General features: G+C 45.1%; 2 protein-coding genes across 2 annotated transcripts; both read left to right on the forward strand.

Moving 5' to 3' along the window:
* Positions 1-977: 977 nt before the first annotated feature.
* On the forward strand, positions 978-11690 carry GCNT2 (glucosaminyl (N-acetyl) transferase 2 (I blood group); the record flags this gene model as incomplete). The annotated part of the gene is made up of 4 exons (XM_079533025.1): positions 978-1232; positions 5457-6123; positions 10318-10410; positions 11500-11690. 4 exons carry the CDS (start codon positions 978-980, stop codon positions 11688-11690), a joined length of 1206 nt encoding a protein of 401 aa, XP_079389151.1.
* Positions 11691-13144: 1454 nt separating this feature from the next.
* On the forward strand, positions 13145-16279 carry LOC306944607 (transmembrane protein 14C-like). Its single transcript, XM_079533187.1, has 4 exons — positions 13145-13255; positions 13417-13518; positions 15703-15787; positions 16157-16279. The coding sequence occupies exons 1-4, from the start codon at positions 13180-13182 to the stop codon at positions 16212-16214; spliced, it is 321 nt and encodes a 106-aa protein (XP_079389313.1). The 5' UTR covers positions 13145-13179; the 3' UTR covers positions 16215-16279.
* The last annotated feature ends 187 nt before the right edge of the window (positions 16280-16466 follow it).

A 16466-nucleotide genomic window follows, 5' to 3' on the forward strand; every position in this document is an offset into this window, starting at 1 on the left:
TAATCTAACATTGTTGCAGTGTTATCTGATGTTGGATCAAAACAACATGATGTTGGAAAAAGCTTAAATCCCCAAGAAGTGCTGTTTTATGTCAGGAGATCCAACATTAGCAGACTCTCAGTTGGAAGGGAGTGTTACCAGTCATTTCACCTCAGGCAGAGTCATGCCACAATCTCTGACTGCATGAGTATGGCAATGTACCTGATGCATGCATGGCTCTCAGAAACAAGAATGTCTTGTTAGGAAAACAAAGGTTAGCTTAAATAGTTTCAGTAGTAGGAACCAAGCCTGGTTCTTTGTAATGTGTGTAAGCCAGGAGCTCAACACAACTAATACACGACAGAAAAAATTTTGCAGCTTTCAAACGTAAAATGAATAAAAATATTGCTTCAATATTGTTCTGATGTAATTCTAGACAGAGGCAAAAAGATTCTTAGGCTTCATGCAAACGAGTGTTGATAGCCTTACATGGTGTGCTGCACAAACCTTTCATAATTCTTGAGCAGCAATGATTGATGAAACTTGAATAGGACAGAAAAAAGTTCCTATAAGCGAAAAAGAAATCAGTTATAGAAAAGGTAAATCTGAGTTTTTTTTTTTCTGTTATATTGCATACATAGGTGTTTCATGGCTGGCTAATTCTTTAAAGGAGAGGGAAGAAGGAGCCACAAATTGTATTCAGAGGTAACAAAGCACATGGTAATTATTTAAGTCAGTAATTATGTGATATGTCTGTTTAATCTTTAGGGTGCTGTGGAGGAACTTCTGTCAACAACACGTTCTCTACTCGTGGTGCTCCCACATCAATGATGACTACAGATCTATATTAAAATCAAGACATCAGCTGGATACTGTGCACTGACCTGATGGATGCATTCTCCAGCATGAACCAAGAACAGAAAATGAAATTAACTCTTTGGGGTGTCTGATCTGACCTTCTTATAGGGTTTCACATGTGACTTCTTTTTCAAGCAGCAATGAGTGTACTCAGATATTACTTCTTTGTCGTCCTGATTCTCAGTGTTTCCCTTCCATTTGTTTTCTATGCTATTACTATACATGCACAAAAATCTCTCAGGAGGCTCAAGTTCTCAGTGAGTTCAGCTTTAGCAGAAGACTGTAAAGCACTTACTAAAGATAAGGTGTCCTTTCTGAAGGAAAATGCTCTAAAAACATCCTTCAGAATATTCAATTGCACTGAGTACATCGCACAGAATCACTACATCACCCGGGTGCTGTCAGCCGAGGAGGCGGCCTTCCCCCTGGCCTACATCATCACCCTGCACAAGGAGTTTGAGACCTTCGAGCGGCTCTTCAGGGCAGTCTACATGCCCCAAAACGTCTACTGCATCCACGTGGATGGCAAGGCGCCGGCCGCCTTGCAGCAAGCGGTGCGGCGCCTGGTGGGCTGCTTCCCCAACGCCTTCCTCGCCTCCCGCACGGAGCGGGTGGTCTACGGCGGTGTGTCCCGCCTGCGGGCCGACCTGCACTGCATGAGGGACCTGCTGGCCTCGGCCGTGCCCTGGCGCTACCTGCTCAACGCCTGCGGGCAGGACTTCCCCTTGAAGACCAACTGGGAGATCATCCAGCATCTGAAAGCCTACAGGGGGAAGAACATCACTCCCGGAGTGCTGCCACCAGCACACGTCACTGCACGCACCAAGTATGTGCACCGGGAGCAATTATATTCTTTCTTTTCCTTCATGCTGCCGACGTTTGTGCACAAGGCTCCTCCACCACACAACCTGACCCTCTACTTTGGTTCTGCGTACATTGCGGTCACCCGGCCCTTTGTAGAGTTTGTGCTGCAGGACCCGCGTGCCATCGACTTGCTGGCGTGGTCTGAGGACACCTACAGCCCCGATGAGCACTTCTGGGTGACGCTCAACAGGATCCCAGGTGAGCACACCTTCTGTTTAGTTTCCTGAGGATACATGCCCACAGTAATGGGTGTACACACAACATACACACGCACTTCAGACTGACTTTAATTAAGTATACATCGCTGAATAGAATCATAGAATCATCCTTCCAGTTGCCGGGAACAGTACTGAGAGGAACAGGCAGAGCCAGCTGATCCACACATGGATCTATCATTGGCACAATTTTGGGTTTCTCTATCATGAGATGATCTACACAATATCGGGGCTGCTGGCAGCTGATGGGATGCATCTTTCTTAGAGGGGGAATAGGATTTCTGCACAAGAATTAACTGGGCCGATTGACAGAGCTAGATTGACAGAACTAGATTTGAAGGGGGAAAGGGATGAAATCAGACTTGGCTGTGATAAGCTATGGGATGGCATTTCAAAATTTGAGGAACTGCATGCCAGTGAGATCCTTCAGTCTGCTCTTGAAGTGCTGGGTACAAGGAAGAAAATTTGAGATGTTTTTATACCAATGAGGAACAAACAAGAGGAATCAAAGCCTTGTTTCAGTCCACGAGCAATGATACCACTGGCATAAGCAAAGCTGGTGGGCAGAGCCCTGTAACTGGTATGTCATGATGGACAACACTGAGCCCTTCTGTAGGGACAGGCAGGGCAGGTGATGCTGGGAATGACTGTGAAGGAGGGGCTGGGCTTTACTGAGCTCATAGCTGACAATTGCATGGTTGGGAGCCTCTGAGCAAATAAAGTGGATATCGCTTTTCCCCTGCTATAGGCTACCCAGCCAGGATGATGACACTGATGAACTCTTCATTAAGGAACTAGGATATAGCTCTAGGTCAACCACCCTTAAGTTTATGGGTAACTTCAACTTCCCAGGTGCAATTGGGAATGCCACACTGCTAATACATGGAGGTCCAAGAGATTCCTAAAATATCTTAATGATAGCATCTTAATGTGCCGTTTCTTTACTAAGGGTGAGATCTAAATGTTCATTGACCCCAAAAGAGGAAATTTCCTCTGCTCTTTCACTTCTCTTCAGCTTTACATGAGAAAACATATACACAAAATGAATGAATTTAAAGATCTGTCACTCTTGAAATAGAAGTGCCTGATGTGAAAGCTTTTACTTCTAGATCTTTGCCTGAAAGAGGCAGACTAACATCTGACCTGGAATACCCAAGGCTGGGACCTCCCTTGGTCATGTACATCCCTCCACAGAATTGGTGAATGGTCACCTGTAGTAAGGGAAGTCTGGGGGTATGCAGGGAAAATGCTAGGCCAGAATCGCTTTTATTCCTCATTTGTGCAAGAAGCTTACAGCTGTGAGTATGTGTCCCAGAGAGAGGAAAGAAAAAAAGAAAGGCTCCCTACGTCATTTTTGCTCATATGTCAATGATTGGGATGTAATGAAAAGGATGGATACTTTTATTAGCAAGTAGTGTTTTAAATCACTCTCAGATTTCAAAAGTACATCTGCACCATCCTGATGGCAATATTTCAGTTAGGAGCTGAATAGCAGACAGAAAAATAAGGACAGTTGGCATACAGTATACCTCAGGTAATGGCAGACATGTGGCAGGTAATGCTGTGAGTCAAGCTAAGGGTACAACCAAGGCAGATGGGAGTTCTCTTTGTGCAAGCAAAGTCACATAAAAAATTTAAAAACAAAGAACTGGTTGATGTGGTTCATTAATGTGTTAGCATTGCTACCCAGCATTTTCTGGTATTATTCTTGTCTCATACCCACAACCAAAGGACGTGAACAAGATGTTCCTTGAGAGCCACCAGCTCTCACGTGACTCTGGAATTACTGCTGCAGATAAACTGAAGTTTCAACAAATAGGCCTACTTTGTTGTTGTGGTTTGTTTGCTGTTTTTTTCCATCTCTATATATAATTTATCACACACCAAGCTTCTCACTACAGTAACTTAATCACTCATTACTACTTTGGTAACTCTCGATTCCTCCATTGTTTCTAGAGAGACTCTTGCAATGACCTTTTTAGCAGTGCATGCATCATACTAATTTGCCACTGTGGTTGAGTTTTGCCTCCCAGAATTGTTTCTTTTCTTTTCTTTATGTTAATGCCCACCCTTCAAAAGACACATGTAGACAGAAAGGCAGAAGCTTTTTGTATGATTCCAGTCAGTGACGCTAGTTGAATAAGTGATGCTCTCTAGAAGGAAGTATTTTGTATCTATGTCTGCAGCATTACTCATATAACTAACACTTGTGCTTTTGTTTGCATTTTTCATTCTTTAATAAGGTTTCCTGTTTGAGCAAACACTTCTTGTAGAAATAAGGTATAAAAAAAAAGAGATTTTCCTGTAACTGCTATTGAGTCTTATGCCCACAAAGCTGTTGCAATCTCATAATCAAAACCTTTGTCTCTTGCCAGATCTGCTTAAGGAAGATGTTGCAATGCAGCAAATACACCTGCCTTATGGCAGAATTTCCAGAAAAAATATTCTTGTCCTGTATCCTCCATTCAGGCATTACAGTTTATCACAAAATATAGGATTAAAATATGGTTAAGTCTAGATGCAGTCTTCAGCTGTTAATTTAAGTGTTGCTTTAGTGCAAATTTTCTCCTACTGAAGCCAAACTGCTTTACAACCAATCTTTTGCTTTGCACTAAAATACTACATAGTGATGACAGAGTAAGGAAAGACATGACTTCAAGGCTTTCTGAAAAGCCACAGCTAATAAATGGACTTGCACTCCTTTGCCTGATTCCCCAGTATCTTTGTATCTATCACACACTGGTGTAACAGGGTTCAATGGGCAGCTCCTTGGAAAGCAGAAGCAGAATTACAGCACTTTAAAGAAGTGTTTTCATCTAAACGCAAGCTCATCTGACCACAATGAAAGTTGTGTTGCACATGTTGAGAGACAAAACCTGCAGCCAGCTGCCTGCCTGGGCAGCGGCACCGGAAGACACCAGAGCCACGGATGCTGGAAAAAAGAGCGTGTCCTGAACAGCGGTGCCTTAATTCAGACCGCTGCCTTGAATGAAGCAGCTTTCAACATGCTTCTGTTCCCCGGGGTTTAATTTCCTTCTCAACGAGTTGTGAGGTCTGCTTTAAAGCTTCCCAATCTTGAGTTTATTTTAAATCCCACCCTTGCCTACCAAATTTACTGTTCTAGAGCCTAGATGGCACTACAAGGACAGACCCCTTCCAGGGTCAATGAGCTGTTAACGGGCATTACCGGCCCGGCCCCTCGGGCTCAGTGCCTGCCGCCTGGCAGCAGTTCCAGCCCGCAGGCCCCGGCCCCGCGCTCCCCGTGTCACGGCCATGCAGTGCCGAGCGGCCATGCGGCGTCGTCGGTTAGCGATGAGTCTGACGGTGGTTGTGGTACTGCTGGGTACCGCCGCGCTGCTGAGGCGCCGTGGAAGGAGCGGGGCAGGGGCTGGTAGCTCTGCTGAGGGTGCGGCGCTGGAGCGAGCGTGTGACACGCTGCTGGCCGGGCAGGCTCCCACGCTGCAGGATGGGGGGCTGCGACCTGCGGCCAGGGACTCCTCCTGCAGCGAGTACGTGTCCCACAGCCACTACATCACCCGGGTGCTGTCAGCCGAGGAGGCGGCCTTCCCCCTGGCCTACATCATCACCCTGCACAAGGAGTTTGAGACCTTCGAGCGGCTCTTCAGGGCAGTCTACATGCCCCAAAACGTCTACTGCATCCACGTGGATGGCAAGGCGCCGGCCGCCTTGCAGCAAGCGGTGCGGCGCCTGGTGGGCTGCTTCCCCAACGCCTTCATCGCCTCCCGCACGGAGCGGGTGGTCTACGGCGGTGTGTCCCGCCTGCGGGCCGACCTGCACTGCATGAGGGACCTGCTGGCCTCGGCCGTGCCCTGGCGCTACCTGCTCAACGCCTGCGGGCAGGACTTCCCCTTGAAGACCAACTGGGAGATCATCCAGCATCTGAAAGCCTACAGGGGGAAGAACATCACTCCCGGAGTGCTGCCACCAGCACACGTCACTGCACGCACCCGCTTCATGCACCTGGAACGGGGTGGGAGCAACGTCTCAGGGCTGGTCACCCCCCAGGTGCATAAGGCTCCTCCACCACACAACCTGACCCTCTACTTTGGTTCTGCGTACATTGCGGTCACGCGGCCCTTTGTAGAGTTTGTGCTGCAGGACCCGCGTGCCATCGACTTGCTGTCGTGGTCTGAGGACACCTACAGCCCCGATGAGCACTTCTGGGTGACGCTCAACAGGATCCCAGGTAGGCTGTGGGGTCCTGTCTAGGCATCCATATGGTTTTGTTACTAATCTCACTAAAATAGACCGATGGCACTAACTTTCCATTGCAGAGTGTCAGCTGATTGTGGTGGTCCACCACAGCTCTCTTCACCATGGAAGTACTTCTCAGTGACGTTCACCACTAGGTTGTCATCACTCCTGCAGGTTTATGTAGAAGATCACCCTGATGGGTGACAGCCTGTGTTAGCAACAGTAGTGACAAACCACGGATGATATACTGAGCAATCCCAAATTTATCTTCCTGGGAATTTCTCCACTTGGCCACGCTGTCTTTTGGTGGGAATGGCACCTATAAATGGGCAGCGTGGTGAGTCCAGTGAAATAATAGCTTTTCTGCTCAGCCGCAGTAGCTTGGTCCTCCAATGGCACAGGCCTGAAATAGGCTTAGGTTATAGCAAGCTTCATTGATGTTTGAGCTGTCTATATTAAGGTCTTCCTGGTGTCCTTGAAGAGTGGAAATGGACAGTCCCTGCTTTGAGGAATGACTCTGTTTTGTCATATTGGCTCTTTAGTCCCACGTGTATTTGCAAGTAATATATTTGTGCTTCAAAAGCCACTGTAGGGATTTGTGAATTTTCAGATCCAACTGCACACCTTTGTTCATGGAAGAGAGGGTGTGCATATCTTGCACCAAGCCTGGAGTGTTTCCCAAACATAAATATCTGGCCTCAGAGTCCAGCACAAGTTACTATCATTTTCAAAATCTTTTACAGAATCACCAAAGGTGATTTGTGCACTGTTTCACTGTTTTGAGTGGATTTATGAAGTGTGTCTTGGTCAACCTGATGTGCTGGGTGAGGGTACGGAAGGATTTTCTGTGCGCCATCCTACAAAGCGCAAGAGAAAAGCTTAGATCAGTTGATGGTGCAGAAGGTGAACTCATCTCGTTCCATAAAGAGAGCTGCAAATGAAGAAGCACAAAGTCTTCTTGCTATTGAAGACTGACTACCAGCTTGGCTTTAATTGACACACTGGGTAGATCCTGGAATTACAGGTAAAGGACTTAAAATTTCAGAGTAAATCAGGCAGCCTATTATCCTATTGCATTTCCACCTGAATATGAGTTTATGTGTGATTACAGAAATGCAAAAGCAGTGGCTCATTTTGTGTAAGATATGGATGTCTTTCTTGATGATAGCTGGTAGCTGGTGCAAGAAGGAAAGGGAGTGGGCTCCTTTTTTGAGCCAGCGCATGCAAATCAACTCTCATTGGGATTTGAATGGCAAAAAGAAAAAAAAAAGAGGAAAGGGGAATCTTAGTTGAGGAGCATATTTTGTCGTGCCCTGTGGTTGTGGTCAATGTTCAGAACTGGAGTGTGTTTTTCCTACCACCAGACCTGTGTCTGTGTGCTCAGCACAGTGCTGTGAAATGCTGCTCAGGGGAGAGGACTGGGCTTTGCTTCCCAAATGGTGTTTTGCAGCCACCAGAACTGCACTGGTGTGTTGTGAACTCAGCCACAGCTGACTGGAAAAACGGGTCAGCCCCTCCAACACTTTTACTTTCATTTCTTCCCTTGGTGCGTACTTGAAATTCACTTACTTTGCTGCAGATACTTTCAGATTCCTGTCACATACATGGGTGATCCAAGCCGTGTGAGATGAGAGCTGAATAAAAGTAGAGTGAGGAGCTCACACCTGAATTTATATTAATGCTTACCACCAGCATAACTCTTCAGACAAAGTGTTTTATCAAAAGGTCCTGAGAACAACTTCTGAATGTGAAATCAATTGGTAAGGATTTGACAAAGATGTAAAGGAAAATGCGGTAAACTCATATTTTTTTTTAAAGTGCTGAGCTATGTTATTCTTTACTCTTTAATTAACTTACAAAAATGCCTAGTTTACTTAATTTGAGAGCTGGTGAATAATGTGAAGTCAGTAATTTTGTATTCCTAGAAGGCAGTGCCTCCCATTGTTTTTGTGGATGTCCCGAGGTTGTTCCTGTTTTGTCAGTCATCTTTCTTCCTTCCCACAGCGTCAGCATTTTCCAGAGTTTATCATCACACCACGCTTACTGCCAGCTCTTGTGAACAGGTTTCTAATTTGGAATGACAACGCATGTCCCAGGCCGTTTGAAGAGCATATCCCCTGCCATCACTGCCTCTTTTTGTCTTTTATCAAGTGTTGTCTCTGCGTGAATGCTTTCTGCCATAGAATAACGTCTTCTGAAATTTCCCCGGGACAAAATCTCACTTTGGCATGTTATTTTATTTGATAATAGGCCAGTACGCAGAGGAGAAACAAGATTGTGATGTTCTGCTGGCAGGTATCTCTGTTTATAGAAAACTGCTGCAGTGTTTCTGCTGTTGGATCAAGTGGTAATATTTGAAAGCACCTATCCATAGTTATGAAGAAATCCCTACCTTATGAGGAACACACTATCCTTAAAAACCCAAAATAGAGAAAGAAAAAGGAAATAAAAACCAAAAACTGATGCTCAACTTTTCTCCCATCAAATCTCTCAAAAACAGAACAACAAGAGTGAATAAACCTTTGACAATTACACAGTGCCTTTCTTTGGGTTCACTTTTGCCCTTCACTGTGCTCTCTTCAAGCTCACAGGCAAAACAGTTGTTAGGTTGCAGTTACTGTGAAGATATTGTGCTTAATGCCACTGGGGAAGGAAACAAAAGAACCAGAAACTTCCTGTACTTTCATCTTTCCTTTTCATAGAAGACTGAATTATCACTGGGGTGATGAGTATTTCAGTTACCATTTCAGCACTGAACGTGGCTTCTTATTTGTTCTCCCATTGCTATTTGAGTTTGTGGTTTACAGAGCTACTAGCAGATCACCTCTGTTAGGATTGCAGCTCACTAGCAAAATGAATCATCTAGATTAATACACAGTTTAAACGACACTATGAAAATCAGAAAGAGGGCTAATTGCTACTGAAGAAAAAGGTCAGAAGTGGGGATTAAAATACCTGCTTTACTTTTCTTAAAACTGTATTTGATGGACTCGGGTCCTACAATTCCAAATCAAGGTGTTTTGTTCAAGCTTTAAAAGGCTTGCTGTAAACTGAGGAAAATTACTGTGTTTTTGGTATGTATGTATGTATGTATGTATGTATGTATGATAAGTATGTATGAAATAATATTGCTGCTACTCAAGAGACTGCCAGGGGAGGGAGCTGCAGCTGCAGCTTGCAGCTGCCTCACAGTGCATGGGGAGCAGCCAGAGTGATGTAAATCCTCTCCTCCCTGACCAGTGCTACCAGTCAGTGCTGTTACTTCTACTGCACTTGTTAAAGCTCCTGACTTGCAGGTACTCCTACGCTAAACTCTTTGCATTTGAGCAAGTTACTCTTTTCGTCTTGTAGCAGAAATGCTAAGTCAGGGCTTGAAGCACTGATTGAGCACCTGCTGAGAAGGCAGGGCCAACCCAGAGGAGCTCAGGTGCAAGCAATGCACTGAGTGGAAGGGGTGGAACCAGGATCCACGCCTTCCCAGATCTCATGTTAAGGGTTGATGGAAACAAGGTTATCTTGTTTAGAGGTCCTTGCCTACCTGAGGTCTTCCGAAAGTAAGTTGTTTCTTTCCTTTATTTCTATGCTGCATTTGCACAAACTCTCCCTTACTGCAGCCTGTGACCTTGCTGTCATTGCTTCACTTTCCATTGTGTTACATGCCTGTTTTCAGCCTCGTTAGAAGAATGCAAAAGCAGCATCTATGTTTTTGTACCTGCTGATGTACTTCAGGCTCCCAGCATGTTGCCTCTTCTGCCATTTGATAACTTAGGTGCAATACTATGGTAATTACTTGCTAGGCAGGAAAGAATAAAATATGTTGAGCTTTTTTTATAACCAGGCAAATAAATTATAGGCAAGTGTTTGTGTTACAGTGAGAAGTTGGTGCTTTTCCAGCTTTCCTTAGGGAAGTGTTTTGTGTTTTGGAGATCTTCCGTTACTGACCTGAATTCAGTATTGCAGTGCAGATCAGCTGCAGAGGTTTTCCTAGCTGGAACTATCCAACCATCTCTTGTGTTCAAAGGCCAGTGCTTCATCCTATGGCAGCCATCTCTTTGTTATAGCCTAGAGCTGAAGGTACTGCATTTTATCCCAGTTCCATGGAGAAAAGTCCTAGAGAGGAGAGGTAAAACCAAACATACAGATGTTCAAAAGAGTGACAGTGTTATTTTCTGTTACCTAACTGCAGGTGTCCCTGGGTCCATGCCTAATGCGTCGTGGGAAGGTGACCTGAAAGCAGTGAAGTGGATTGATATGGAAGACGTCCATGGAGGTTGTCATGGTAATGCATATATTCTTCCTCAGTTCTTCTTCTTGTTCATTTAGTGAAAAACTTGACTTCTTCCTGTAGCCCTACATAATGCAAGTCAGTTCTTAAGCAGCAGTTGATCAGAAATAAGACGTTGAAAGCTTTGTCCTTAGGTAGTGAATAACAGTAGTCACGTTAAAAAAAAAAAGCAGTTAGAAATCTAGAACAGTTACTTCTTCATCAGGAACTTTGATAGAATACATCAGAAAGGAGGGTGTGTAGCAACGCTTAATGCTTACAAGAGTTAGCTGACTGTTTTCTTCCAAGTGTAGGGGAATCATCTCGTGGGTGATGGGGAATAGCCCATGTATAATTGTAACTCACAGCATGGGGACACAGAACCACTGATGTAGGCACTGATGCCTGCTGGAGCCACACTGGGTAGGGAACCTCAGGAACTGCAAGCTGACAATGTTTAAATATTGAGGTTTTCCTGTTTCATATTGCTTCATGACATAACATTAGTGAGTTATAATTTCTATGGCACGCTCAATTTTTTTGGTCACTGATTTGTATTTTCTATGATGCTACTACTTTTGGCATGTAAAAGTGAGAGGAAAATAGAATATGTATTTCATAAACTTTTAATTCATTGTTTGTGTTGAGGAGGAAAAAAAAAAAGATGATTTCAGTCAGCTTAAATTGCAGCGGTTTCACATTATTGTGACTACACCAAAATAAGTGACATTGCACCAGTATCAACCCACGTTATTTAGTGGAGAGTCTTGCATAAGTAAAAGGATCAATTCCTCTTCACTGACAGAAGGAAGTTTCCCTCTTTGCTGTGTCTCAGCCTTGTCTCAGAGTCTTAAGTAATAAAACTTCTGGCCTATCTCCTTACTCAGGAATTATGCTTATTATTTACTCATAAGCAATTTCCTTCATGCCATTTTGTTGTTCATACTTACACTGTGTGTCTAGTAAGCCTTTTAGGATGTGGTGTAGATTTATAGTGGCTTTGCAGATAAAACTTATCCAAAGAAAGTTTTGGATCCATAAGCATGCCTGTAAAAAGAAAACCAGGTTCTGACATTTCTTTTATGTTTCTTTTTAATTTGGCAGGCCATTACGTCAGAGGCATTTGTGTATATGGAACAGGTGACCTCGAGTGGCTTTTAAACTCCACCTGTATGTTTGCAAATAAGTTTGAGCTCAGAACATACCCGCTGACTGTGGAGTGCCTGGAGCTGAGACATCGAAAGAGAACCTTGGCACAGAGTGAAGTTCAGGTGGAACCAAACTGGTATTTCTAGCTAGTGAAAACCCAGGACGCATCAACAAAAGTGGTCAGAATTACACCAGAAATCTAATTTCTGTTTTGCTGGAAGAACACATTCATCCAACAGATTTCTTTAGGATGTGCAATAGTTGCAGCTCAGGTCAGCTTGTCTCACTTTGTCTGCAAATCTGTCTTTTCACTTCACATTTGGAGACCAAAATGTGGGAGATTCCAAAAAGAAGCAAGAGGGCACAGCTCTTTTTACAGCTGCCCTGTTTGCACTTTTGTAGTTTTAATGGCCTGTTACCCAGCCCTAACTTTTTTCTTGCTACACTGACATTGCTGCCTGTTTCTATAAAAATGTATATAGAATCAGGCATCCTTGGGACTTCTCATTACCTTAAGGACAAGTAGTGTGCATTGGTAAGCAGAAAGATAACAAGTCACAGTGAACAAGACCTTAAAAAGAGGAACACAATTGGTAGCCATGCATGCAGCTGCCGTTTGGTCAAAGATACAGAAACTTAGCTCACCAGGGAAGTACTGGGAATGGGAGAAAGGTGCTGAACTGCTGTTCTAAAGTCTGTTCTTTAAACAACTGTTGGTTCAAGGTTTGTAGGAGTATAGCACCTTTTGCTATGCAAAAGAAAGATCTGATAGGCTTTCAGGCACAAGAGCTCTTTATGAAAAGTGAAGTCTTACTTATTTGTTTCACTTGGCCAACTAATAGAGCTGGAAACCGACTGACACACAGATTTTGGCCTGCCAAGTGTCCTCAGATCATCATATGTAAGGACACAAAGGGAGGGGGAGGGCAGTGAAAAGGGATGCCAGGACTGAAAGATCAGTAGTTGAGCTTTGGCAGTAAGTCTGTAACTTTGTGTCATGTTTTGACAGGGACTGAGCCTCCTTCCCAAGCTTACTTCTTTTGAGTGGTTAATTAATACGTGTAGGTAACACTGAGCTTCACAGCCCTGTTTTTGTTTCCCGATTGCAGCCACCAGAGGGAGGCAGTCAAATAGCTGAGCTGATACTCATTCCTAAGCCTACCTAGCCCTTCAGCATGCAGTCTCCGAAGCAGAATTGAATGGTTCTTCCTGCAGTGATGACAGGCTGTATTCCTGGGGTTATTTTAGCACGTTGAATGACCCAGCTAGCAGCACGGTGGAGCACCTTGGCTCAAGCAATGGTTCCTGAACAGTATCTACTCCCAGCTTCGTTAAACCACCGCTAACTTCCGTGTCCTTTTCTTTTCCTGACTCGCCGCCATTTACAGCGTCGCTTCCTTTTTTTTTTTTTTAAACGAATGTTACGCTTTTCTGCCAATAAACCCTTTAGCTATCATTGTGCGACTGATTTCTGGGCACGGCCGGTGGCGGCGGCGTTGAGCTTTCCCGCCCGCGGCCGGAACTCCCTGAGGCGCCGCTCCGCCCCGCCTCACGCCGGGAAGCGCCGCGCCAAGGTCAGAGCTGGCCGTGGCCAACCGCCCCCAGGCTGCAGCGGGCGGTGGAGAGGCACCGCACATGGAGTACGACTGGGTCGGCTTCGGGTACGCGGCGCTGGTGGCCTCCGGGGGCATCATCGGCTACGCCAGGGCAGGTAGGCTGCTGTTAGCGGTGGGCGAGAGGAGGGAAGGTCGGAGCGCGGGGTTCTGCCCTTTGAAAGGGCTGCCCGCCTGCGCGGGGACGGAGGGCTGCGAAGCGTCTTACTAATTGGGAAACAAATGCAGGTTGTGATTTGTGTTGCTTGCTTTCTTGAAGGCAGCGTCCCGTCCCTCGCTGCCGGCCTTTTGTTCGGTGGCCTGGCAGGGCTGGGTGCCTACCAGCAGTCCAAAGAGCCGAAGAACGTGTGGCTTTCTCTTGGTAAGTGCTTGGCATCCGACTGTTGACACGGACGGCAGGAGCACCTCCGCTATCAGGGCAAGCTGAGGGAGCTGGGCTTGTTCAGCCTGGAGAAAAGAAGGCTGTGGGGTGACCTCATTGCAGCCTTCAGTACCTAAAGGGAGCCTACAAACAGGAGGGAGTCAACTCTTTGCAAGGGTGGATAACAGCAGGACAAGGGGAAATGGTTTTAAATTGAGGGAGGGAAGAATTAGGTTGGATGTCAGGGAGAAGTTATTTACAGAGAGAGTGGTGAGGTGCTGGAACAGCTGCCCAGAGAGGCTGTGGATGCCCCGTCCCTGGAGGTGTTCAAGGCCAGGTTGGATGGGTCCTGTGCAGCATGGTCTGGTATTAAATGGGGAGGTTGGTGGCCCTGCATGTGGTAGGAGGATTGGAGAGTCATGATCCTTGAGGTCCCTTCCAACCCTGGCCATTCTGTGTGATTCTGTTCCAGCTAGCTTGTGTCCCTTTATTTGTACAAGTGCTGTGAGCATTGGCAGGGCTGCCTGCCCATAGCTGGGAAGCATTTGTGCTAGAGTTCTAGCTCCTTGCTGTACTGTCTCTGGGAGCCATGCTGGGTGGCAGCTACATATCCCCACTGCCAGGTGAGGTACTGTGTTAAATTAATTCAGGCACAGGGGAATCGTGTGGTAAAACAGCTGCAAAGGAGCATTTTTAAGCTTAAAAATGTTTTAATGTATGCTGTGGAAAGAAATCTTAAATCTACAAAAGGAGGGAAAGAACTGTTCTCTATTGCTTGTCCCACTTCTGTTGCTTACGATAGATGGGACAAGAAGCTGTGGGCTTAGCTTGCAGCAAACCTTTTGAGGGAAGCAAAAAAGATGAAATGATAGTGGAAGGTGTTGGGAGGCATTGGGAGAGATTAGGTGAAGCTTAAGGAACTTCCATTGCTGCAGGGCTTTAGTAACTGGTCAGGTCAGTGCCCATGAGGAATTGGTCACATCTTTGTGCACTAGGTTGAGCTCTTAGAGCTCTGTAACTGCATCAAAGTTTTATTAGCATTTAGATATTACAAGGATTTAAGGCTGTTTACAAACAACAGATCTTGGCCATGCAATGTGCTGAAGGGCTTTATGGGATCCCTGGCAAACACTGCAGAGGACCAAACTGTGTGGTGAGTAGAAAACGAGGTGCAACACACACAGCTCAATGTGAAGCACAGCTGGTTTGTGCACTCTCTCTTCCTGTGTGATGTGTACTAGGAATGGCCATGCATCTCCCATCTCCTGCGCTAGTTTTTAGACAGTATAGTGAGAGAAAGATGGGTTGCTTCTGTACTTCTTGATTTTTGGACGTAGGCATAGTGGGCCTCTTGAAGGCAGCATAATGTCCTGGCTTAGTGTAATTCCTTATTCATCTGTTCTATTTTATGAGGTAGTGAAAGGATGAGGGGAAGTAGTTTTAAACTGGAAGAGAGTAGACTTAGATTAGATATCACAATTTTTTTTCTTGTGTGAGTGAGACACTGGAACAGGTTGCCCAGAGAGGTTGTGAATTCTCCTTCCCCAAAAGCATTCAAGGCTAGGATGGATGAGAGGTTGAGCAACCTGGCCTAGTGGGAGGTGACCCTGTCTATAGCAGGGGGTTGGAACTGAATGCTCTCAAGAGGTTCCTTTCAACCCATACCATTCTCTGATCATTTCATGATTCTGTTTCTCTGCAGCCTCCTATGATTTGCTGTTGTGGCTCCAGCTGAGCTTTAGATTGCTCAAACTGCATCAAATAGGAAATGTAATAATATTTGACTTCCGCATAGTAATCTTTATCAACCACCCTAGCTTTCTAGCAGTTTTTAGGTTATCCGTATTCAAGGAAATAATCCTCCTTCTTCTGCAAATAAATGGAAATTGAGGGAGTGTTAGTGATTTGCACAGAGGAGTGGAGGTTATGGGTGATGAAGCAGTGTTAGTAGCTGGTTAGGTCTACTCATTTGTAATGGACAGTGGAGCAGGCTTACCAAAGCTGCCATAAAGCTTACAGCTGCTCTGCTGCTTAACAAAAATAAGTAAAATATTTGCTTTTGAGGGGAGGAGAGACACATAGGGCCTGTTGGCACTGGTAGGTGTGTAACAGGGTTATAGTGCTGCACTGGCACTTCAGACCCACTTCCCTGAAACTGTTCTGACTGGGCTTCTCTTTTATCAGTGGCATCTGGAACCTTGTCTGCTGTCATGGGGATGAGATTTTATAACTCCAGAAAAGCGATGCCTGGGGTCGTTGCTGGTGCCAGGTACTCACATCTTCTGTTCTTGTCTGTGTTTTGAATAAGCATTTTATTTAACTTACACATTGATTATATTGTGTTCCAGAAGTGTTTAGATGTTGTACTGAGGGACATGGGTTAGGGGAAATATGGGTGGTAGGTGGACAGTTGGACTGGATCATCTTGGAGGTGTTTTCCAACCTTGGTGGTTCTGTGATGAGGTTTTTTTTTAATGTTACTTGGTAAGTTGTGTGAGAAATGAAATCTTGTGTTGTAGTCCATCTAAATGAATCATAACGTTTTCTTCGGTGGTGGTGTTTGAGAATTTTCCCCTATCCCTTTCTTTTGTTTCTTCGTGCTTTCTTCCTTTGTTTTAACAAATATTCTGTTCAACAGTTTATTGATGGTTGGAAGACTCATGTTGCAGATGATGGAAAAGCCACTTGAGCCATAAGTGAACGTCACACCACTTGAAAATACATGAGTAAGAAGCCTGAAAATGCCACTGCCTGAATGCACTATATAAAAAAATGTAACAGACACTGCTGTCTGTGCACTGTTTTTTCATATCCTTATGTGTATGGGTTATGTCTTTAAATGAGAGAAATTGAGAACCCTTGTTATGTCTTCAGAAGAGGTATTTGTCTCAACAGCTGCACTGTGAAGTAGGAAAATGAGTATAGGATTTGTTCAGCTTCTTGTCCTG

Source organism: Tetrao urogallus (assembly GCF_951394365.1).
Source record: "Tetrao urogallus genome assembly, chromosome: 3".
In the NCBI taxonomy this organism is placed as follows: domain Eukaryota; kingdom Metazoa; phylum Chordata; class Aves; order Galliformes; family Phasianidae; genus Tetrao; species Tetrao urogallus.